General features: G+C 40.5%; 1 protein-coding gene and 1 pseudogene across 1 annotated transcript in view; both read right to left on the bottom strand.

The window, feature by feature from the left end:
- Positions 1 to 5795, bottom strand: part of LOC129394841 (large ribosomal subunit protein eL34-like) — a 31870-nt pseudogene extending 26075 nt beyond the window's left edge.
- The window catches only part of LOC100972001 (zinc finger protein 98-like), a 37629-nt gene extending 11830 nt beyond the window's left edge, over positions 1 to 25799 (bottom strand). The window contains exons 1-3 of the mRNA XM_055104408.2: positions 23997 to 25799; positions 5780 to 5906; positions 5192 to 5287 (exon numbers count right to left, since the gene is read on the bottom strand). Coding sequence (XP_054960383.1) covers positions 5192 to 5287; positions 5780 to 5906; positions 23997 to 23999 — 226 coding nt within the window. The 5' untranslated portion in view covers positions 24000 to 25799. The remainder of the gene's footprint in view (positions 1 to 5191; positions 5288 to 5779; positions 5907 to 23996) is intronic.
- Between the last annotated feature and the right edge of the window lie 279 nt (positions 25800 to 26078).

Below are 26078 nucleotides of genomic sequence, written 5' to 3'. Positions count from 1 at the left end.
GTGTGTGTGTGTGTATCTCACATTAGGGCTTCAAATATAAAGCAAATATTGACAGAATAACAGAGACACAGAGAGAGCAACATAATTATAGTAGGATATTTCAATACTGCACTTTCTGTAATAAAAATAAAATAAGAATATTAGTAAGGGAATAGAGGACTTGCAGGCAACAATTATTCCTAACAGAGGTATAAAAAACACTCCTCAACATCAGGACACACATGGTTCTCAATAGCTAACACAACACTTTCCTTGATAGATCACTTCTTATGCCAAAAAAAGTCATCTTACCAAATTTTTTAAAACTGAAATTTTATAAATTACTTTCTATCACCAAAATGAAATGAGTATACAACAATTAAGAAAATAAAAAACCTGAAAAATTAACACATATATGGAAATTAAACAATATACTCTTGAGCGTGCTCTTGTGAAAGGCTGAAAAAGGCAACATTGTAAAGATGTCCATCCTGCTCAATGCAATCTACAGATTTAATGCAATGTTTTTCAAATTTCTCACTGCATTTTTGATGAAAGAAAAACAGCAATCCCTCAAGTATATAGAATCTCTACAAAGTGCCCAAAAATATTAAAAACAAAATAAAACAATGTTGGAGGCATTACAGTTCCTGATTTCAAAACACATTACAAACCTACAGAATTAAAACAATTTGGTATGAGTATAAAGGTGAAAAAGTAGACTAATAAAATAGAATGCAGCACATATATAAACTCTCACATATATGGTCACATGAAGAGTCATTTGCATACCCACAATTATTTTAGCATTGTTACTAAAAGCCAATAGGTAAAAGCAATGCAAATTTCTGTCACCAAATCGTTCAATAGATATAATTTGAAATATAAAAATACCAAAGAATTACTCAATTTGCAAAAAAGCAGGACATATTCTAACAACTAACAGAAATTGTATGAGATCTATAAAGCAGTTATACTCTTAGAAACAGAAAACAGAATGGTGTTTCAAAAGTGCCAGGAAATGGGAAAAACTGGTAGTTGTCTAATGTGTATTGTAAAATTTCTAGAAGTCTTTTCTAAAACAATGTAAATATACTTAACATGTCTGAAACGTACAGTGTTTTTGAGTCAGGGTCCTACTCTGTGACCCAAGCTGGGGTGCATGGCACAATTATGGCTCACTGCAGCCTCAAACTTCCATGTTCAAGTAATCCTCCCTCCTCAATCTCCCAAGTAGATAGGACCACACCACCATGTCTGGCTATTTTTAAAAATGTTTTATAGAGATGAGGTCTCCACATATCTCCCAGGATGTTCTCAAGCTTTTGGGCTCAAGTAGTCTTCCTGCCTTGGCCTCCCAAAATCTGGGGATTACAAATGTGAACCACCACGACTAGCCATGAAATGTACACTTAAATAGATTTAAGATGGTAAATTTTAGGTTATGTGTTTGTACAATTATTTTTTAAAAGAATAACTGAAGAAGATACAGAATTATAAATCTCTCCAAAAATTACCTTCAAGTCACAAAAGTGCTTCTCTCACACAAAGGAAATATATGTTTATTATAACAAGGTGAAAATAAGACTATTTCCATGACTACTCATTTAGACAAGATAAAGACACCATTAAAAATCAGCTAAGAAAAAATATATACAAGATTAGCCATAACCAAAATTGGGGTCATATTTATAGATTAAAAACACATACCCATATAATCAGATTTTAACAGACAATATGGCTGATTTATCTCTTAAACTCCACACTGACTTAGGTATACAAACAGAATTGCAAATTGTCTAAAATTATAAAACCAAAAAACACAATAAACTTATATTAAGAAACTAACACTGAAAAAAACACACTGAAATGGAACTACAAAATAATAATAAAAGAAATGTTTACTCATAAAATCTGGTATGCAACATTGATGTAGCATTAATAAAGAATTCGTGTAGATAGCTGTAATATTTTACTGTAACTGTGTACTCATTGAAGGTGGCTATTTTGAATCACTGGCATCCATTGTAATGCAGTATAATTTCAGATAAAATGTAGTATAATCATAAACAAGATTCTAATGACAAACTGATAAATAAGCATTTTAATAAATAAGATCATTTTTAAGTTGTAAATATATGCTATTCTTACACAAAAAACTGCTGTAATCCAAATTTAGAAGCAAAGAATAGCCTTACATTGCTAAATAAAGAAAAAAATTATCTATTTTGCAGAATATGGTCAGAGCCTCTGATACATAAAACAAATATTTGGGAACAAATTATGTCATATTTTAGATATAGGGTGACGAAAGTGAGTAAAAAATCCTGTAATCTTTTTTTGCCTGCCTATATTTCCTTTTTGCCTGCCTACTAATTATCTAATTCACTTCAGGCATAACATGTAAATTTTAGTATATTGTCCTAAATGTCTAAATCTAAAATTACAGACAAAATAGAAAGTAAAAATGTACAGGGAGAGCGACATCATTAAGATGGAAAAATAAAAGGTGCTCTATTTGTTTACTTTCTCACAGCAAGAAAATTCGTCAGCCATCCCTGACAAAAATGCCTTTATGAGAGAAACAGGAATCATGGCTCAAACCTGTAATGACAGCTATATAGTACCTTAAGTCAGAGAATGGTTTAGGACAGAATTTCTTTCTTTTTTTTTTTTTTTTTGAGACGGAGTCTCACTCTTTTGCCCAGGCTGGAGGGCAGTGGCACGATCTCGGCTCACTGCAAGCTCCGCCTCCCAGGTTCACGCCATTCTCCTGCCTCAGTCTCCCGAGTAGCTGGGACTACAGGTGCCTGCCACCGCACCCGGCTGATTTTTTGTATTTTTAGTAGAGACAGGGTTTCACCGTGTTAGCCAGGATGGTCTCGATCTCCTGACCTCGTGATCCGCCCACCTCGGCCTCCCAAAGTGCTGGGATTACAGGCGTGAGCCACCGCGCCCGGCCCGCTTTAGGACAGAATTTCAAGACCAACCTGGGTTAGGTAGCAAGACCCCATCTCCAAAATAAGTGCCCTTAAAAGAACTTTGAGATCCAGGGAGGGAGCTGTGAAACTCTGCTAATGCCCAAGATTGAGGAATATTCTCTTCAGAAGGCAGGCTTTCATTCAGGTGGCAAACTACAGGACCTCTGTTCTTGGCTACAGACCAGAAACTGGCCCACCGAACTTGGTCCCACTGAGAATTCTGAACTTACCCGGCAATCATCCCAAACTCCTCCCAGCCACAGTCTGGGAGAGGTCTTGCCCTTTCAGAGGCCTGGAGAGAGACACCCCTTTATAGCCACGCAGCAGGCCTGCAGACCTTGGCCATTACTGTGGTCCCTGAAGCAGTTCCATGACTCAGTTTTATCACCCTGAGCCACAGTTCATGGCAAGTTCTGCCTATGTAGAAACCCACACAGTGACCTTGGGAAATCCTCTCTGGTACTCAGTGAAAGCCAAACTCATTTACATCCTAATATAAAGCCTACCATATGCAGATCCAAGGGCAGAAACCTGCCCTAGTGTCCGCCCTACAGAGAAAAGTCCTGAAGTATATTCACTCTGTCCAAAACTAAAATGGGAATTACAACTACTCAAGCCCCTTGTAACAAGCCAACTAAAGGTGGACCCTAGCGCAGACCCAGCAGCCTTGTGACCAAGCTACACCCCCTCTCCACTACAAACCCATAGAGCATCCCAGGACCCTGGGGTCTCAACTAAAGATCTTTACTTTCTGAAACCAATTTATAAAAACTTGAAGAGGTGTTTGCTCCTTCAAATTCACAGACACCAATGCAAAAGTACATTATGCCCATTCTCAATGCTTCTATTTTAACATAGCACTGAAGTATGTGGAATTAAAAATTAGCAAAAAAATTTTTTAAGTCATTGAAATTGAAGACAAGTAAAAAGTTGCTTTTCGTAGATCATTTGATCTCATATATAAAAAACCATAAACAGTACATTAAAACCTAATTAAAGTAATAATTATACTCAATAAATTAGCAAAATAGAAAATTCACATACAAGTATAAGTTATGGTTCCACACACTTTAAACAAACTATCTGATAAAACAGAGAAAGAAAGCAATCTTATTTACAATAGCACTAAAATAATAAATTTCTGAGAACAAATTTAACCAAGGAGCTTAAATATCTTTCAAATCAAATATATATCAATTAAAAAAATTGGGCCGGGCGCGGAGGCTCATGCCTGTAATTCCAGCACTTTGGGAGGCCGAGGTGGGTGGATCACGAGGTCAGGAGATCGAGACCATCCTGGGTAACACGGTGAAACCCTGTCCCTACTAAAAATACAAAAAATTAGCCAGGCATGGTGGCAGGCGCCTGTAGTCCCAGCTAATCGGGAGGCTGAGGCAGGAGAATGGCGTGAACCCGCGAGGCAGAGCTTGCAGTGAGCCAAGATCGTGCCACTGCACTCCAGCCTGGGCGGCAGAGCAGCAAGACTCCATCTCAAAAACAAACAAACAAAAAAAAAACTGGAGACGACAAAAATAAATTTAAAAACATTTCATGTCTATTGATTGAAAGAACATTATTAAAGTGCCATATTATCTACAGTGATCTCTAGATTAAATAAACTCCCTATCAAAATTCCAGTTTTTTTTACAGAATAGAAAATATAATTCTAAAATTCACATAAAACTACAATAAACTTTGAATAGCCAAAGCAATCTTGAAAAAAAAGGACAAAGCAGAAGAACATCATAATTTATAATTTCAAACTATACTTCAAAGCTGTAATAAGACAGAATTGTGCAGAAAAATTAGCAATAAAGAAACCAATGGAACAGAAACCACTACTCTCACACATTTCAGACATGATGTTAAAAGAGAACTTAAAAAACAGTTTAACATAGAGTTTCTCAAAATTATGCAGATTATCTATGTGTTTTCAAAAACAATGAAAAAGCAGTCAGATTTTACAGTCTCTTATGTGCCATGAAGAGGGCTGTCTTGGCTGTCACTGTAAACTTGAAGATCACCAAAGGGAAAGTAAAATCTTTAGAGATTTTAAAAATATAAGACAGAAGATGCTTCTATGTGAAAGCAAAATTTAAAAAATTCAGGCTTCCCAGAAACTATTTTCTTTGGAACACAGATTTCAAATCATTTTAAGGACTGGCTTTCTTTTTTCTACCTTGCAGCTCTCATCTGTGTCATCTGTTGTATTCACTTTCACTCTCACCTACCTGGGGGTTCAGCTACCATCTCATGTCTCTTCACATTCCAGGGTTCTTTTCCTTGCTCCAGACAGGTGATCAGGTCTGGCTTGGAGGCAGCAATACCTGTTTTATTACAAATAACATGAATCTTGCTCATATTCTCCAATTACCAATTTAGTAGTGTGTTCAGTAAAAAGGATGTAATAGAATATTCTAGTAAATTAATCCCAAAATACTAATATACAACAAAAAATTTTAAATATTTAGGAAATATTTTAATTTTGTAAGTTCTTAATTTTACTACCTGATACTACTAAATCAAAAACTGGTAGTGGCAATTAGATTTTAAGATGTGGGCAACAGTATGTTATGCCACTAAATTTCTAAAATTAACACTAATCTAGAGTGAAGAACACAGATCAGCTCAGGAGTGTGGAAAGTTCAGGTCAAAATGAAACATCTTGAAATTCTTTTCTACATAGACAAATCTTGAAGTTTTTTTTTTTTTTTTTAAACAGAGATCTGAAAGTATAAATTACCAAAAATCATTCTATAAAAAAGAGAAATAAACTTTACAGGGTATATTAGGGAATTGTGTACTGAAGTTATCCTCACCCAGGAAGACCAGGTTTCTGTAGTTCTCTAACATCACATTCCTATATAAATTCTGCTGTGCAGTGTCCAGACAATGCCACTCCTCCAGAGAGAATTCTATGGCCACATCCCTAAATGTCAACACTCCCTGAAAAACATACAAACACATACACATGTTTACCAAGTGGCCATGAACAGAATTTTTAATTTGACTCAAGGTAAAACAAGAGTAAAGAGAACTGGTTCTTACTTAGAGGAGTGACTGAAAATATTTAATAAATAACTTTCAACACAGAAATATTCTCTAATGTATTCTCTAACTCTGAGAAAAAAGAGTGGCGTAAGAGCCACAACATCAATATATAGATGATACTTTTCTGGATGATGAAGTATAAAACTGAGGGCATAAACACTAACATGTACATTTTTGAGTGCTATATTTACGTCATACAGAATAAGTTGTGTAAATTTTTCAGATGGAAAAGACATATTCAGTTAGAAAATACTGCTCAAATATTAATGTGTACAATAAGCTGGAGATCTTGTTAATGCAGATTATTTTCTCAGAAAATCTGGAAAAAAATCTGAGTTTCTGAATCTCTAACAAGCTCACCAGTAATGCCAATGTTTTTGGCCCAAGAAAACTATTTTGTCAAACATCCAGTAAGTGGAAAAGCCTGTGTGTTTTTCAGTTTTTCTGGCCTGTAAACAAAGATGAGAGCTTTCATTTTCCAAAGACAGATAAATGCAAAGAAAGCCTAAGAAAGGTCAGCTGCCAGATTAAATGTGATTGTTTATGCACATCTGCTGAATAAGGATATTCAGTAATGAAAAGAAAAATAATTAACTCTATAGAAAAAAAATCTGTCACAGAGTTCATTAATCAAGTGAGTTATTAACATCAACTGCAAGAAGACAAATGTGCTGATGCACACAGAAGGACACGGCATCACTGCTATGATATTGCCCAGCCAAAAGTAAATTATAGTCTGAATTTAATCATAAAGAAACACTGGTTTTATGTAAAGTTCCAGATACCAATATCTGCCATGTTCTGTAAATTTTAATAGTGATTTTAAGTCGTCTTTCTTTCACACCCTAAAGAGCAAATATCTCCTAATTATTATTATTATTTTTAAACTTTCTGCGTAATAAATGCCATCCCATTTAAATAAGCATTTTCTTAATCTTATTTGCATACAGCTAATGGAGAACAGAGATGGAACCTCAAAATTACATGCTCTCCATCTTTACTAAGGACCCCAGCTTTTCCCCAATAGGAATCTTGAGTATCCACACCTTCCCATGTTCCATAGCCACGAAGGAAACATTCTTAATATTGCAGTTCATAAATTCATGGTGAGAATTCTTGATGACATGTAAGAAGCCATGATGTTGAGAATGTAGAGAAGACTCTGGTATGCAGGAAAGAAATATTTTTCAGAGACCTTTGACTATTATAAGAACTAAAAAGTAGTTAAACTCATTAGGAAGAAAAAGCACAGGTAGAAAAGTAAAGCTTTACAAGTACTGAACACATGGCATTCCAGGAGGCAGAGTGGACACAGTTCTTCATCTGAGACATGTTTAGCTTAAAAAAAAAAAAAGCCATTTTTTAGGGGCAGGGCAAAGATGGCCAACTAGAAGCAGCTGCGATCAGAGACTCCCACCGAAAAGAACCATAATGGCCTGTGAATCCTGCACTTGCACCTGAGGTATCCAGGTTCTCTCATCAGAACTGACTAGGCAGCTGGCATGACCCACGGAGAGGAAGAAAGAGCAGAGTGGTGCAGCAACCCACCTGAGAGCCACATGGGGCAGGGGAGCCCCCACCCCCCAGCCAAGGGAGGCGGTGAATGAATGTGCTACTTAGCCGACAAAACCATGCCTTTTCCATGGAACTGTGCAACCCATAGACTGAAAGATTTCACTCGTGAACCCATGCCACTGGGGCCTAGGATCCCAACCCCAGAGCTGTGCAGATTCTCAACAGCCTCTCAGCTAAAATCTGCTTAAGCCTGCTGAGTTCCCAGGGGAGGGGTGACCAGCACCACAGCTATAGCTGCCTGCTGTCTAAGCCATTTGAGCTCCCTGGGGGAGGGGCAGCAACCAGCACTGGGACTGACAGCTGCCTAACACACTAGGCTCCCTGGGCAGGGGAAGGGTGGCAGTCATCTCTATAGCTCCTGGCCATCCTTTTCCCCTGCTGGAGCCAGGGATGCTGGACGGCTTGGTCCCAAGAGGTGTCCCCCACAGCCTAACACACTGGCTGTGCCAGACTGCAGCTACAGCACCTCTTCAGACCTGACCCTGACACATCCCTCCTCACTGTGTGGGGCCACTCTGCAGGAACTCCAACAACTCCAGCCAGGGGCTCAGGGACAGAACTCTGATCTCCCTGGGCCTGAGTCCCTAGGGGGAGAGGTGACTGCAGTTTCTGTGGACCAGTGGACTTAGCTTTTCCCCCCGCCAGTTCTGAGGAATCCAAGCAGCCCAGAGGAGTGAGTTTAACCCCAGTGAAGCATATCCCCTCCACCAAGGGACAATAAAAGTGCTTCATTAAATGGGTTCTGTTCCTCGTGCCACCCAACTGGGTGAGATACTCCAACTGGGGTTGTCAGACACCCTATACAGCTGTGTTCCTACTGGCATCAGATTGGTGTTCCTTAAGGTCAGAGATCTCAGAGGAAGGAGCAGGCACCCATCTTTGCTGTTCTCCAATCTCCTTAATATCTCCAGGTTCAGGAGTGAACCAGATAAATAGGGCCTGAAGTGAACCCCCAGCAAACCACAGCAACCATACAGAAGAGGGATCTGACCATTGAAAGAAAAACAAACAGAAATGAACAACAGCAACAAAAAAGTCCCCACAAGAACCCCATCAAAGATCGAAACTAGACAAACTCATGAAGATGAGAATCAATGACAAAAACACTGAGAACCGAAAAGGCAAGGGTGCCTCTTCTTCTCCAAATGATGGCAATACCTCTCCAGCAAGGGTGCAGAACTGGATAGAGAATGAGATAGACAAATTGACAGATGCAGGCTTCAGAAGATGGGCAATAACAAACTCCACTGAGCTAAAGGAGCATGTTCTAACCGAATGCAAAAAACCTAAGAACCTTGATAAAAAGTTAGAGAGAGGAGCCGCTAACTAGAATAACCAGTTTAGAGAGGAACATAAATGACCTGACGGAGCTAAGAAACACAGCATGAGAACTTCATGAAGCATACACAAGTATCAATAGCCAAATTGACAAAGTAGAAGAAAAAATATCAGAGTTTGAAGACCACCTTGCTGAAATAAGGCATGCAGACAAGATTAGAGAAAAAAAGACTGAACAACAATGAACAAAGCCTCCGAGAAATATGGGACTACATAAAAAGGCCAAACCTACAATTGACTGGAATACCTGAAGGAAAGGGGGAGAATGGAAACAAGCTGGAAAACACACTTCAGGATATCATCCAGGAGAACTTCCCCAATTTAGCAAGACAAGCTAACATTCAAATTCAGGAAATACCAAGAACACCACTAAGATATTCCACAAGAAGATCAACCCCAAGAAACATAATCATCAGATTCTCCAAGGTTGAAATGACAAAAAAATGTTAAGGGTAGTCAGACAGAAAGGCCAGGTCACCTACAAAATAAGTCCATCAGACTAACAGTGGACCTCTCAGCAGAAATCCTACAAGCCAGAAGACAATGGAGGCCAATATTCAACATTCTTAAAGAAAAGAATTTTGAACCCAGATTTTTATATCAAGCCAAACTAAGCTGCATGAGTAGAAAAAGAAATAAAATCCTTTCCAGACAAGCAAATGCTGAGGGATTTTGTCTCCACCAGGCCTGGCTTGCAAGAGCTCCTGAAGAAAGCACTAAATATGGAAAAGAAAAACTGGTACCAGCCACTGCAAAAACACACCATGAAGACCAATGACACTATAAAGAAACAGCATCAACTAGTGTGCAAAATAACCAGATGCCATCATGATGACAGGATCAACTTCACCCAGAACAATACTAACCTTAAATGTAAATGGGCTAAATGCCCCAATTAAAAGACACAGACTGGCAAATTGGATAAAGAGTCAAGACCCATCAGCGTGCTGTATTCAGGAGACCCATCTCATGTGTAAAGACACACATAGGGATGAAGCAAAATTTACCAAGCAAATGGAAAGCAGAAATAAGCAGGGGATGGAATCCTAGTCTCTGACAAAACAGACTTTAAACCAACAAAGATTTAAAAAAGACAAAGAAGGGCATTATTTAATGGTAAAGGAGTCAATTCAACAAGAAGAGCTAACTCTCCTAAATACATAAGCACCCAATGCAGGAGAACTCAGACTCATAAAGCAAGCTCTTAGAGACCTACAAAGAGACTTAGACACCCACACAATCACAGTGGGAGACTTTAACACCTCACTGTCAATATTAGACAGATAACAAGACAAAAAATTAACTAGGATATTCAGGACTTGAACTCAGCTCTGGATCAAGTGGACCTAATAGGCATCTACAGAACTCACCACCCCAAATCAACAGAATATACATTCTTCTCAGTGCCACATGGCACTTTTCTAAAATCAACCACATAATTGGAAGTAAAACTCTCCTCAGCCAATGCAACAGGACTGAAATGGTAACAAACAGTCTCTCAGACCACAACACAGTCAAATTAGAACTCAGGATTAGGAAACTTACTCAAAAGCACACATTTACATAAAAAATGAACAACCTGCTCCTGAATGACTCCTGGGTAAATAATAAGGCAGAAATCAAAAGTTCTTTGAAACCAGTGACAACAAAATCACAACATACTAGAATCTCTGGGACAGAGTTAAAAGGGGAATTTATAGCACCAAATGCCCACATAAGAAAGCTAGAAAAATCTCAAATCGACACCCTAACATCACAATTAAAAGAGCTAAGTCGGGGAACGGTGACTCATGCCTGTAATCCCAGCATTTTGGGAGGCCGAGGCAGGCAAATCACCCGAAATCAGGAGAGCAAGACCAGCCTCTGGCCAATATGTCAAAACCCCATCTCTACTAAAAAATAGCAAAATTAGCCAGGTGTGGTGGTGGGCACCTATAATCCCAGCTACTCAGGAGGTTGAGGCAGGGAGAATTGCTTGAACCCAGGAGGCGGAGGTTGCAGTAAGCCAAGATCATGCCACTGGACTCCAGCCTGGGTGACAGAGTGAGTCTCCATCTCAAAAAAAAAAAAAAAAAAAAAAACTAAAAGAGCCAGAAAGCAAGAGCAAACAAATCCAATTCCAAAAGCTAGCAGAGGACAAGATATAGCTAAGATGAGAGCAGAACTGAAGGAGATAGACATGAAAAACCCTCAAAAAAAAAAAAAAAAAAATCAATGAATCCAGGAGCTGTTTTTTGAAAAAATTAACAAAATAGGGCCAGGCGTGGTGGCTCACCCCTGTAATCCCAGCACTTTGGGAGGCTGAGATTGGGGGGGATCACCTGAGGTTAGGAGTTCGAGACCAGCCTGGCCAACATGGTGAAATCCCATCTCTAATAAAAATTAAAAAAAAAAAATTAGCTGGGTGTAGTGGCGGGCACCTGTAATCTAGGCTACTTGGGATGCTGGGGCAGGACAATCACTTGAACCCAGGAGGCGGAGGTTGCAGTAAGCCAGGACTGCACCATTACACTCCAGCCTGGGCAACAAGAACGAAACTCTGTCTAAAAAAAAAAAAAAAACCAAAAAAAAAACCAACAAAAAAAAACTGGCAAACCGAATCCAGCAGCACATCAAAAAACATCCACCAGGCCGGACGCAGTGGCTCACACCTGAAATCCCACCACTTTGGGAGGCCGAGGCAGGCAGATCACCTGAGGTCAGGAGTTCGAGCCCAGCCTGACCAACATGGAGAAACTTCGTCTCTACTAAAAGTACAAAAAATTAGCCAGGTGTGGTGGTGCATACCTGTAATCTCAGCTACTTAAGAGGCTGAGGCAGGAGAATCACTTGAACCCAGGAGGCGGAGGTTGCGGTGAGCCGAGATTACACCATTGCACTGGGCAACAAGAGAGAAACTCTGTCTCAAAAAAGCAAAAACAAAAACAAAAACTTATTCACCATGATCAAGTCAGCTTCATCCCTGGGATTCAGGGCTGGTTCAACATATGCAAATCAATAAACATAATTCATGACATAAACAGAACTAAAGACAAAAATCACATGATTATCTCAATAGATGCAGAAACGGCCTTTGGTAAAATTCAACTTTCTTTCATGTTAAGAACTCTCAATAAATTAGGTGTTAATGGAACATATCTCAAAATAATAGGAGCTGTTTATGACAAACCCACAGCCCATATCATATTGAATGGGAAAAAGCTGGAAGCATTCTCTTTGAAAACCAGTACAAGACAAGGATGTCCTTTCTCACCATTCCTATTGAATATAGTATTAGAAGTTATGGCCAGGGCAATCAGGAAAGAGAAAGAAATAAAGAGTATTCAAATAGAGTAAGAGGAAGTCAAATTCTCTCTGTTTTCACATGACGTTATTCTATATTTAGAAAATTCCATCATCTCAGCCCAAAAACTCCTTAAGCTGATAAGTAACTTCAGCAAAGTCTCAGGATACAAAATCAATGTGCAAAAATCACAGGCATTCCTATAAGCCAACAACAGACAATCAGAGAGCCAAATCATAAATAAACATCACAACTGCTACAAAAAGAATAAAATATCTAAAAATACAGCTAACAAGGAATGTGAAGGACCTCTTCAAGGAGAACTACAAACCACTCCTCAAGGAAGTAAGAGAGCACACAATCAAATGGAAAAACATCCCATCCTTATGGATAGAAGGAATCAACATCATGAAAATGGCCATACTGCTCAAAGTAATTTATGGGCTCAATGTTATTCCCATCAAACTACCATTCACATTCTTCACAGAATTAGAAAAAAAGACTTTAAATTTCATATGGAACCAAAAAAGAGCCCATATAGCCAAGACAATCCTAAGCAAAAAGAACAAAGATAGAGGCATCACACTACCTGACTTCAAGCTATACTACAAGACTACAGTAAGCAAAACAACATGGTACTGGTCCAAAAACAGACATATAGACCAATGGAACAGAAAAGAAACCTCAGAAATAACACCACACGTCTACAACCATCTGATATTCAACAAACCTGACAAAAACAAGCAATGGGGAAAGGATTTTCTATTCAATAAATGGTCCTGAGAAAACTGGCTAGCCATATGCAGAAAACTGAAACTGGACCTCTTCCTTACACCTTATACAAAAATTTACTCAAGATGGATTAAAGACTTAAATGTAAAACTGAAAACCATAAAAACCCTAGAAGAAAATCTAGGCAATACCATTCAGGACATAGGCATCGGCAAAGACTTCATGACAAAAATGCCAAAAGTAATTGCAACTAAACCCAAAATTGACAAATAAGAGCTAATTAAACTAAAGAGCTTCTGCACAGAAAAGGAAACTATCAGCAGAGTGAACAGGCAACCTACAGAATGGGAGAAAAATTTTACAATCTACCCATCTGACAAAGATCTAATATTCAGAATTTACAAGAAACTTTTAAAAATTTACAAGAAAAAAAACAATTCCATCAAAAAGTGAGCAAAGGCCGGGTATGGTGGCTCATGCCTGTACTCCCAGCACTTTGGGAGGCCAAGGTGGGTGGATCGTTTGAGGTATGGAGTTCGAGACCAGCCTGGCCAATATGGTGAAACCCCATCTCTACTAAAAATACAAAAATTAGCTGGGCGTGGTGGTGGGTATCTGTAGTCCCAGGTTCTCGGGAGGCTGGGGCAGCAGAATCACTTGAACCCAGGAGGTGTAGGCTGTAGTGAGCAGAGATCGTGCCACTGTACTCCAGCCTGGGAGACAGAGCAAGACTCCATCTCAAAAAAAAAAAAGTGGGCAAAAGATGAACAAACACTTCTCAGAAGGCATTTATGCAGCCAACACACATGAAAAGAATCTCAACATCACTGATCATTAGAGAAATGCAAATCAAAACCACAATGAGATACCATCTCACACCAGTCAGAATGGTGATTATTAAAAAGTCAGAAACAATAGATGCTGGTGAGGCTGTGAAGAAATAGGAATGCTTTTACACTGTTGGTGAGAATGTGTATTAGTTCAACCATCGTTGAAGACAGTGTGGTGATTCCTCAAGGATCTAGAACCAGAAATACCATTTGACCTAGCAATCCCATTACTGGTTATATACTCAAAGGAATATAAATCATTCTATTATAAAGACACATGCACACGTATGTTTATTGCAGCACTATTTACAACAGCAAAGACATGGAAACAACCCAAATGCCCATCAATGACAGAATGGATAGATAAAATGTGGTACATACACACCATGGAATACTATGCAGCCGTACAAAGAAATGAGATCATGTCCTTTGTAGGAACATGGATTAAGCTGGAAGTCATCATCCTCAGCAAACTAACACAGGGATAGAAAACCAAAAACCGCATGTTCTCACTCATAAGTCGTAGGTGAACAATGAGAACACATGGACACAGGGAGGGGAATAACACACACCAGGGCCTGTTGTGGAGTGGGGGGCAAGGGGAGGGCACCTAGAAGATGGGTCAATACATGCAGCAAACCACTGTGGCACACATATACCTATGTAATAAACCTGCACATTCTGCACATGTATCCTGGAACTTAAAGTAAAATAAAAATAAAATAAGTATTCAATATTTCATCATTAAGAATGCCATTTTTTCTCTTTCTCCTTCTTTTCTAGGATTCCTTCTCAGATAAGATTCTCTGGACAAATTACACCGCATCTTGAGACTATGCCTTGAAAAGTGTCAGCACCACATGTTTACCTGCTACCACCACACCCACAGGCAGAAGACCCAAAACAGAAAAAACTCCACCCATTTCTGTACTTTATAACAGAAGAGATTCAGCAACAATGAGCTGCTCTACAGATATAAAAATACAAGTTTCTCCTTTCCTGTCTTCAGGTGCCCTCCCCTGCCAGCAATTTCTGCTACAGTAACAAAAATATGAGCCACACTGCCCTGTCCCTATGAAACCCAAAGAAAAGAGGCTCTAGGACTACCCTTTAGTGCACAGATGAAACTTAACTCTCATAAACGTATCTTGAACCCCCTATACTTGATTCTGGCCACAACTTAGAGTCACATGAGGCAGTTAATTAAAATAACATGAATGCTTCCACCCAGAACATTAAACAGAACCTGTGGGAAGGGCACCAGTAAAGGGAGTTCTGCAAACTGGCCATGTGATTGTAATTAGCAGCCTGGGCTTACAATCACTGAACTAAGCATTGCCTCTCAAGTTTTATTGAGCTTATAAATCACTTGGTAATGTTGGTCTCAATCTATGTAATGTGATTCTGCAGGTATGGAAAGGTCCATGAATGGGTGTTTTAAATAAGTCCCCTGTCAATGCTGATGATGCTCCCCCTAGGCTCATTATTAGCATTAGTTAGAGAAAGCAGGCACAGCACAGAGTCCCTTATACTTGGCACTCTTGTCACAACACAATTACTTCTGGAACAAATTGAAGACAACTAATCTCCATCTTAAAGTATCATAATCTTTGTTGGCTTTTTAAAGTTTACAGAGAAAACAGAAAGCAGCAATATCCGACTGACTCTGCACTTATTTATTTATTTATTTATTTATTTTTTGAGGATAGAGTCTCACTCTGTTGCCCAGGCTGGAGTGCAGTGGCGAGATGTGCGCTTACTGCAACCTCTGCCTCCCAGGTTCAAGCGATTCTCCAGCCTCAGCCTCCTGAGTAGCTGGAACTACAGGCATGCGCCACCATGCCTGGCTAATTTTGTTGTTGTTGTTGTATTTTTAGTAGAGACAGATTTCACTATGTTGGTCAGGCTGGTCTCAAACTCCTGACCTCAAATGATCAGCCCGCCTCGGCCTCCCAAAGCACTGGGATTACAGGCGTGAGCCACCACGGCCGGACCTTGCTTTTGCACTGTAAGTACTTCAGCCTGCAAATAAGTACCTTGGATAATCAAGTTTCTGTCAAAGGAACTTAACTCTGTATCTTTTAGTCTTTATCATTCTGTATTGCTAAATTTAATTCTACCTTTGTGTCCAACTTTCAAGTGCTCTTAAAATGAGCTTTACTCTGAATAAATCTGTGTGTACTTTTAATGACTGAAAATTAAAAAAATAAACCTCTGCCAAAGCAAACACAAAGCAATGAATCTCAGGTTACAAATAGAGACAATCCTGAGTCAAAAAGAATGAAAAGGCCGTGCGCGGTCGCTTACACCTGTACTCCCAGCACTTTAGGAGGCCAAGGCAGGTGGATCACGAGGTCAGGAGATGGAGACCATCCTGGCTAACATGGTGAAACCCCGTCTCTACTAAAAGTATAAAAAATTAGCCAGGCGTGGTGGTGGGTGCCTATAGTCCCAGCTACGCAGGAGGCTGAGGCAGCAGAATGGCGTGAACCCGGGAGGCAGAGCTTGCAGTGAGCCAAGATCATGCCATTGCACTCCAGCCTGGGCAACAGTGCGAGACTCCATCTCAAAAAAAAAAAAAGACAAAAGGTTTATTTAGCTGTTAATATAATTTATGTATATTTCAAAAAAGCAGAGAAAAATACCTACATATAATCTAAATGCTTTAATAAAACAGAGATGAACAAAATATCCTCCCTTATTTTCACGTATGTAAATAAAGCCTCTTATTTTTAATTTACATTCTCTCCTAAAACAACCAGGTCACTGGACACGTTCTTGAACTCTGGGACATCTGGATTGTGAATTTGAAAGAATGTTTATGGTAAAAAAGCAGAAGAGAGAAAGATGTTATAATAAACTGATGGGGGCGTGGCCGGGCACGCTGGCTCACGCCTGTAATCCCAGCACTTTGGCAGGCTGAGGCGGGCGGATCACGAGGTCAGGAGATCGAGACCATCCTGGCTAACACGGTGAAACCCCGTCTGTACTAAAAACACAAAAAATTAGCCGGGCATGGTGGCAGGCGCCTGTAGTCCTAGCTACTCGGGAGGCTGAGGCAGGAGAATGGCGTGAACCCGGGAGGCAGAGCTTGCAGTGAGCCGAGATCGCCCCACTGCACTCCAGCCTGGGCAACAGAGCAAGACTCCGTCTCAAAAAATAAAAAATAAATAAATAAATAAATTGATGGGGGCACATAAATAAATCAAGTTGTTAGAGACCTATGAAGAGAATGAGATACTGACACAATAATAGTGGGAGACTATAACACCCGTGGGCACTAATAGTCACATTATTGAGGCAGAAAATTAACAAAGATATTAAGACCTAAACTCAACACTTGACTAAACAGTCCTAATAGATTTCTACAGAACTCTCCATCTAAAAACAACATAGTATACAGTCTTCTCATCATCACGTGGCACATACTCTAAAATTGACCACACAGTCAGAAGCAAAACAATCCTCAGCAAATTTAAAAATTCCAAAATTATATGAACCACACACAGAGGCCACAGCTTGATAAAAATGTAATTCAATACAAAGAAAATCACTTGAATCATACAAGTACATGCAAATTAAACAACCTGCACTTGAATTACTTTTGGGTAAATAATGAAATTAAGGCAGGAACCAAGAAGTTCTCTGAAAAAAATGAGAACAAAGATACAACATACCTGAATTTTTGCAACACAGCTAAGGCAGTGTTAGGAGAAAAAAATTATAGCATTAAATGCTTACATTGAAAAGTTAGAAAGACTTCAGTTTAACAACCTGACATCATAAATAAAACACTGAGAGAAGCAAGAGCAAATCAACCCCTAAGCTAGCAGAAGAAATAACCAAAATCATTTCTGAATGGAAGAAGATTTTGACATGAAAAACTATACAAAAGATCAAGTACAAGAGTAAAATTTTTAAAAACATAAAAATAAAACCAACCACCATTAAGATTAATGAAGAAAAAGGAAAAGATCCAAATAAACACAATTAAATATGACAAAAGAGACATTACCACTGACCCCACAAAAATATATTGAAGTCTACTATGAACACCTCTATGCACACAAACTTGAAAATCTAGAATGGAAAAATTCTTGAATAAATATATCCTCTCAAGACTGAACAAAAAATAAATCAAAGCCCTTAATAGATAAATAACAAGCTTGAAAACTGAATTAGTAATAAATAGCCTACCAACCAAAATAGGCTAGGACCAGATAGATTCACAGCTGAATTCTAGTAGATGGACAAAGGACAGCTGGTACCACTTCTACTGAAACTATTCCAAACAACTAAAAACAGCACCATTCTGATACCAAAACCTGACAGAGATAAAACAAAAGAAGAAAACTTTAGACCAATATTCTTGATGAACATTGATGCAAAAATTCTCAACAAAATATTGGCAAACCAAATTGAGCAGGACATCAAAAATCTAACCAACTATGATCAAGTAGAGTTTATTTTGGGGATGCAAGGTTAATTCAACATATATGAGGTGGGGCGTGGTGGCTCACGCCTGTAATCCCAGCACTTTGGCAAGCCAAAGCAGGCAGATCACCCAAGGTCAGGAGTTCGAGACCAGCCTGGCCAACATGGTGAAACCCTGTCTCTACTAAAAATACAAAAATTAGCCGGGCGTGGTAGCAAGCACCTGTAATTCAGCTGCTTGGGAGGCTGAGGCAGGAGAATCGCTTGAACCCGGGAGGCAGACGTTGCAGTGAGCTGAGATCGCGCCATTGCACTCCAGCCTAGGCAAGAGAGTGAGACTTCATCTCAAAGAAAAAAAAAATCACACGTGAATTAATAAATGTGATTCATCACATAATAAGAACTAAAGACAGAAAGCACAAAAGTATGTCAATAGATGCAGAAAAGGCTTTCAATAAAATTTAACATTTTTATGTTAAAAAGCTTCAAAATAATGAGTTATCTATCACAAACCCACAGCCAACATACTGAATATACATAACCTGGAATCATTTTTCTTTGAAAACAGGCACAAGACAAGCATGCCTCCTCTCAACACTCCTATTCAACATAAAATTGGAAGTCCTGGCTAGAGCAATTAGGCAAGATAAAAAAAAAAAAGGCATACAAACAGGAAGAAAGGAAGTCAAACTTATTTCTTTTTACAGATGACATAATGCTGTATCTGAAAAACCCTATAATCATCACAGAAAAGCTTTTCTTTTCTTTTCTTTTTCTTTTTTTTTTTTTGAGACCAAGTTTTGCTCTTGTTGCCCAGGCTGGGGTGCGGTGGCGCGATCTTGGCTCACTGCAACCTCCGCCTCCCAGGTTCAAGCAATTCTCCTGCCTCAGCCTTCCTGAGTAGCTGGGATTAAAGGTATGCGCCACCACGCCCGGCTAATTTTGTTTTTTTAGTAGAGACGGGGTTTCTCCATGTTGGTCAGGCTGGTCTCGAACTTCCAACCTCAGATGATCTGCCCGCCTTGGCCTCCCAAAGTGCTGGGATTACAGGTGTGAGCCACCGCGCCAGGCCTAGGAAAGCTTTTCAAACTGACAAAAAACTTCAGTAAAATTTCAGAATACAAAATAAATGTACAAAAATTAGTAGCATCCCTGTAAATCAAAAACATGCATGCCAAAAGCCAAATCAAAAACAGAACCCCTTCACAATCACTACAAAGAGAATAAAATATCTAGAAATACAGCTAACTAGGGAGGTGAAAGATCTTTATGACAACACTGTGAAAACACTGCTTGAAGTCAGAGATGACACAAACAAATGGAAAACCATTTTGTGCTCATGGATAAAGAAGATCAATATTGGCCAGGCGCAGTGGCTCACGCCTGTAGTCCCAGCACTTTGGGAGGCTGAGGCAGGTGGATCACGAGGTCAGGAGTTGAAGACCAGCCTGGCCAACACGGTGAAACCCCATCTCTACTAAAAATACAAAAATTAGCCAGGCGTGGTGGCAGGCATCTGTAATTTCAGCTACTCGGGAGGCTGAGGGAGAGAATTGCTTGAACCCGGGAGGCAGAGATTGCAGTGAGCCGAAATCGCACCACTGCACTCCAGCTTGGGCGACAGAGCAAGACTCCGTCTCAAACAAACAAACAAACAAACAAAAAAAGATCAATATTATTGAAATAGTCATACTGCCAAAGACATTACAGATTTAATGCTATTTTTATCAAACTACCAAAAATATTTCTTAACAGAACTAAAAAACAAAACAAAAAAATTTTAAAACTTATATGGAACCAAAAAAGGGCCCAAATAGCCAAGGCAATCATAAGCAAAAAGAACAAAGCTGAAGTCATTACATTACCTGAATTCAAACTATACTACAGGGCTACAGTAAACAAAGCAACATGGTACTGGTACAAAAACAAACTCATAGACCAATACAACAGAATAGAGAGCCCATAATACAACACACCTACAACCATCTGGTCTTTGGCAAAGCTAACAACAGGAATCTGGAAAGAAATCCCTATTTAATAAATGGTACTGGAATAACTAGCTAGGACTATGTAGAAGATTGAAAATGGACCCTTTCATTACACCACATACAAAAATCAACTCAAGATAAATTACAGATTTAAATGTAAAATTTCAAATTATTTTAAAAAATGCATGAGATAACTTAGGAATTACCATTCTAGAAATAGAAGCCGGCAAAAATTTTAAAATAAAGATACCAAAAGCAATTGCAACAAAAGCAGTAATTGACAAATTGAAGCTAATTAAGCTAAAAAGCTTCTTCACAGCAAAGGAAACCATCAATACAGTAAACAAAAAACACACAGAATAAAAGAAAATATTTGCAAACTATGCTTTTGACAAAGGTCCAATACCCATAATTTATAAGAAACTTAAACAAGTTACAGGAAAAAAAAAGACCTAAAAAGTAGACAAAAAACATGAAAAGGGTGTTTTTTTCAAAGACATACATGTGGTTAACAAGCATAAAAAAAATGCTCATCACTAATCATTAGGGAAATTCAAAGAAAAACCACAATGAAATATCATCTCATCCAGTGAGAATGGCTAGTATTAGAAAGTCAAAAGATAACAGATGCTGGCAAGGTTACAGAGAAACGGGAATGCTTATACACTACCCATGGGAGTGTAAATTAGTTCAACCACTATAAAAAGTAGTGTGACGATTCCTCACAGAACTAAAAACAGAATTACCTTTTGACCCAGCAACCTCATAATTGGGCATATAACCAGTAAAATATAAATTATTCTATTATAAAGACATACGCATGTTCACTGCAGTCCCTGTCATTCATGAAAGCAAAGACATGGAATCAACCTAAATGCTTATCAATTGTATACTGGATAAAGAAAATATGGTATGGCTGGGCATGGTGGCTCACATCTGTAATCTCAGCATTTTGGGAGGCTGAGGCAGGTAAATTGCCTGAGCTCAAAAGTTTGAGGCCACCCAGGGCAACATGTCAAGACCCTGTCTCTACAAAAAATACCAAAAAAATTAGCCAGGCCTGGTGGTGTGTGCCTGTAGTCCCAGCTACTTGGGGGGCTAAAGTAGAAGAAGATTGCTTGAGCCTGGGAGGTTGAGGCTGCAGTAAGCTGAGATCATGCCACTGCACTCCAGTCTGGACAACAGAGTGAGACCCTGTCTTCAAAAATAAAATAAAATAAAATAAAATAAAAGGTTTAGGCCGGGTGCAATGGCTCACGCCTGTAATCCCAGCACTTTGGGAGACCAAGACAGGCAGATCACAAGGTCAGGAATTCGAGACCAGCCTGACCAACATGGTGAAACCCCATCTCTACTAAAAAAATAAAAATAAATAAATAAAAACACAAAAAATTACCCGGGCGTGGTGGCAAGAGCCTGTAATCCCAGCTACTTGGGAGGCTGAGGCAGGAGAATTGCTTGAACCCAGGAGGCAGAGATTGCAGTGTGTCAAACCGCACCACTTCACTTCAGCCTGGGCAACAGAGCTAGACTCTGTCTCAAAAAAAAAAAAAGGTTTAATAAAAATAAAACATGGGGTCAGGGTGTGGTGGCTCACACCTGTAATCCCAGCACTTTGGGAGGCTGAGGTGAGTGGATTCACCTGAGGTCGGGAGGTCAAGACGAGCCTGACCAACATGGAGAAACACTGTCTCTACTAAAAGTACAAAATTAGCTAGGAGAGGTGGCGCATGCCTGTAATCCCAGCTACTCGGGAGGCTGAGGCAGGAGAATCCCTTGAACCTGGGAGACGGAGGTTGCAGTGAGCCGAAATGGCACTATTGCACTCCAGCCTGGGCAACAAGAGCAAAACTCCGTCTCAAAAAAAAAAAAAAAAAAATTGCCCGGGCACGGTGGCTCACACCTGTAATCCCAGCACTTTGGGAGGCCGAGGCAGGCAGATCACCTGAGGTTGGGAGTTCAAGACCAGCCTGACCAACATGGAGAAACCCCATCTCTACTAAAAATACAAAATTAGCTGGAAGTGGTGGTGCATGCCTGTAATCCCAGCTACTTGGGAGGGTGAGGCAGGAGAATCACTTGAACCTGGGAGGCGGAGGTTGCCGTGAGCCAAGATCGCGCCATCGCACTCCAGCCTGGGCAACAAGAGCGAAACTTCATCTCAAAAAAAAAAAAATATTTAAGTAAGAGCTGAATAATAAGAACACGTAAACACAAAGAGGGAACAACAGACACTGAGGCCTAGTTGAGGTTGGAGAATGGGAGGACAAAGAGGATCAGAAAAAGTACCTGTTTGGTGCTATGCTTATTACCTCAGTGACGAAATAATCTGCACACCAAACCCCCATGACACAATTTTAGCTGTATAACAAACCTGCATGTGTACCCCTGAACCAAAAATAAAAGTTAAAAGAGATTCATCTTTTCCCCAGGGTATCCACTTGAGAGGCTACACTCCATACCTCAGGTTTTCCTACGAAAGAAAATGACTTAGGAGCTGATATTCACTAGATACTCTAGCAGACATAGCCATAGCGGTTATCTTGGTTGATTCAGAGACAGTACTGAAAGCCAGGACCAAGAATAAACGACAGGGTTGCTAAGCACAAATCACCCCATAATGTTTGCAAAATAAAAACATCTTGACACCAAAACATTCTCATAAGATCTTTATGCCTAGGGAAGACAAAAGAAAAAGAGGCACAGAGATTTTTTACAATTCACTATCGGGATATTCCTTGCTTTCTTCTCATGGGAAATATTTACAAACAGAAAACATATCTTTTTAAATATGCCATCTAATGCTTTGTCAAAAAGTGATTAATTAAAATACAGTATGAAAAATGTACACTAAAGGACAAATAATAATGTAAATTAGGGAAAAGAAGTTGGCATTTGAGATTTTCAGAAGGAACTGAAAATTCAGTATTTTACTGCAAGCCAGAGTTAAGCTGGAGAAATGGGGTGTGGGGGGTTGACTTGAGAACCTGCTTGGGACCCATGTGAAACATGCAAGGGAAAATCAGTCCCACGTGGCGGCAAATAGACTGACGTGGCTCTAATCTTTGGATTCCTAATTTTAAAAAATCAAACTCAAATGCATTTTTTTTCTTTAGAAATTACTACATTGGGGGAAACAAAATTCAGGCTTAACCAACGATAAACTGCCAAGTAAGCTCTGATTACACAACCAGGAAATTTGTAGGCTCAAGGTGAAAATTAAGAAACTACGTAAATATACCTAACCGATTATTGAATTTGGGTATTTTCATCTGCATCTTTCCTTCAAGATCCTCCCATGGAGCGACCACAAACTACAACCCATAGCTGGGTGCTCTATAACTTTTGAACCACACTCCTTGCTTAAATTTTTAAGTATTTTCGCGATAACTCCCATAAATTTTTAATAGAAGAAAAGAGGAACTAGGAACCCCATAAACCAAACCAAAGCTCTTCCCATTCGTGAACCCGCACCCCGAGTCAGGATTCTCCCCTGACCACCCTCCCGTGGTCCCTGCACAATCTGGGAGAGACGCGGCGCTGCGGGTACAGAGCTGCCCAGAGAGGGCTCCAGGCCAGGGCACCGTCACTGCGCAGGGAAGAGACAGGACGCCCGGGGGTCCGGCTGCCAGCGCAGCCGCCAATCTGATGGCTGAAGGGGACTGAGGCTGGGCTGGGCAAGGCGAACTTGGGGCGCAAATTGTGGAGCCGACTGCGGGGAGGCCTGAGTCCCGCCACAGCCTCTTGCCACCGGTTCCAACCAGCCCCTTCCCCTCTCTCGGGTTGTCGGACCCGGCACTCTCACCATTTCTAGGCTTCCAGGGGGTCCTAGCGTCTTAGCTGTGGATCTCCCAATACCTGCAGGTCACAGGGCCACAGAGGATGGGCCTCTAGGAGCAGAGGACGCAGAACAGCGAACACTAGACCAGGTACTCCGACTGCAGCGAGAGACAAAGACCCCGCCACATCCCGGAAGCCGCCCTTTCCGCTCCAGCTGCGTGCCTGACTGGACAGTTCCCAGGCCAGCGTCGCTGAATGGATAACGTTTAAGACACCCCCGCCCTCAGGCCCTGAGTGACAGAAGATGTAACCAAACGCTGGGCTGAATGAGGACAGAGTGACAGCCGAAGGTGCAGCCTTTTGAGGCAGGGCTTCCTGCCTGAGCCGAGCCAAGCACACCGCAGAAGGTGTTTGCCTTAAACGTTGTGTATAAGGTCTCATATATTTGTAAATAATATACTATATGGCTGCTCACACATGAAAAGAATAGGATAACAATTATTTTTAAATTTAGGCTTTTTTGTGTGTGAGACAGAGCCTAACTCTGTCGCCCAGGCTGGAGCGCGGTGGCGCGATCTCAGCTCGCTGCGACCACCGCGCCCGGCTAATTTTTTTGTATTTTTAGTAGAAGCGGGGTTTCGCCATTTTGCCCAGGCTGGTCTTGAACTCCTGACCTCAGGTGATCCATCCTCCTTAGCCTCCTAAAGTGCTGGGATTACAGGCGTGAGCCACCGACCCCAGCCTAAGTTTCGGCTTTTATAACCTTCCTGACTTCTGGTCCTTTGAGCAGGCAGCCTGAGATTGTTTTGTTATGTTTTGTTTTGTTTTGTTTTGTTTTGTTTTGTTTTTTGTTGAGATAGAGACTTGCTCTGTCGCCCAGGCTGGAGTGCATTGCAATGGCGCGATCTCGGCTCACTGCAACCTCTGCCTCCCGGGTTCCAGCGATTCTCCTGCCTCAGCCTCCCGAATAGCTGGGATTACAGGCACGCGCCACCACGCCCGGCTAATTTTTTTGTATTTTTAGTAGAGACGGGGTTTCACCATGTTGGCCAGGCTGGTCTCGAACTCCTGACTTCAGGTGATCCACCCGCTTCGGCCTCGCAAAGTGCTGGGATTACAGGCCTGAGCCACAGCACCCAGCCGGAAGACATTTCATTCTGCTGCAATTTAGCAAAATATTTGAGTACATCTCGAAGTTGTCTTTTGATTTTTTTTTTTTTTTTAAGACATGGTCTCACTTTGTTTCCCACGCTGAAATGCAGTGGTGTGATCTCAGCTCACTGCAACCTCAGCATCCTGGCTTCAAGCGATTCTGGTGTCTCAGCCTCTCCAGTAGCTGAGAATACAGGCGTGCACCACCATGCCCGGCTGATTTTTCAATTTTTAGTAGAGACGGGGTTTTGCCATGTTTGCCAGGCTGGTCTCAAACTCCTAACCTCAGGTGATCCACTCGCCTCGGCCTCCCAAAGTGCTGAGATTATAGGTGTGAGCCACCCTGCCTGGCCTGCATTTTGATTTTTAAAATGGCAGAGCTGCTGTTGAAGATTTCAAAGTCAGAAGCAGCCATGGGGCAAAGCTCCAGAAGCACACATGGAAATCACACACAGTGAATGCATCCCTCACCCTGAACCAATTGTTTTCACCCGAGTCTGCATGTAAAAATCACTTCGGAGGTCTTTTAAAATCCCCCAAACACAAGTTGCCACATACCAATTAAATCAGAATTCCTGCAATGGAACCTGGGCAATAGTGTAAATATCTCTAGGTGATGACAGAGCGCAGCCAAGGTCAAATGCCAGTGCTGTAAACCAGTACTTTTAGGTGACTAGTTGCAAATTTTTTCTCAAATGAATGAAAAAATGTTTGCCGCTAAGTCATGGCTTTGTCTTACCAATATTACCAAATTATTGTTCTATGCACAACCAACGTCGCTATTGGTTTTGTTCCTGAACCAACCCAGTTGTATATATACTGAGTGCACACAAGGCCCTGACATTGGCCAATGTAGGTGCCCTGACATTGGTGATCGTTACTGTAAGGGAAAAATTTTCTAGAATAAAGGTTGCATTCCCCTAAAATTAAAAACATGCCATGTACCGAATTGGGG

The sequence above is a fragment of the Pan paniscus genome, chromosome 20, assembly GCF_029289425.2.
Source record: "Pan paniscus chromosome 20, NHGRI_mPanPan1-v2.0_pri, whole genome shotgun sequence".
NCBI lineage: Eukaryota > Metazoa > Chordata > Mammalia > Primates > Hominidae > Pan > Pan paniscus.
The sequence above is the reverse complement of the archived record's forward strand: the minus strand, read 5'-3'. Positions and strand labels throughout refer to the sequence as shown.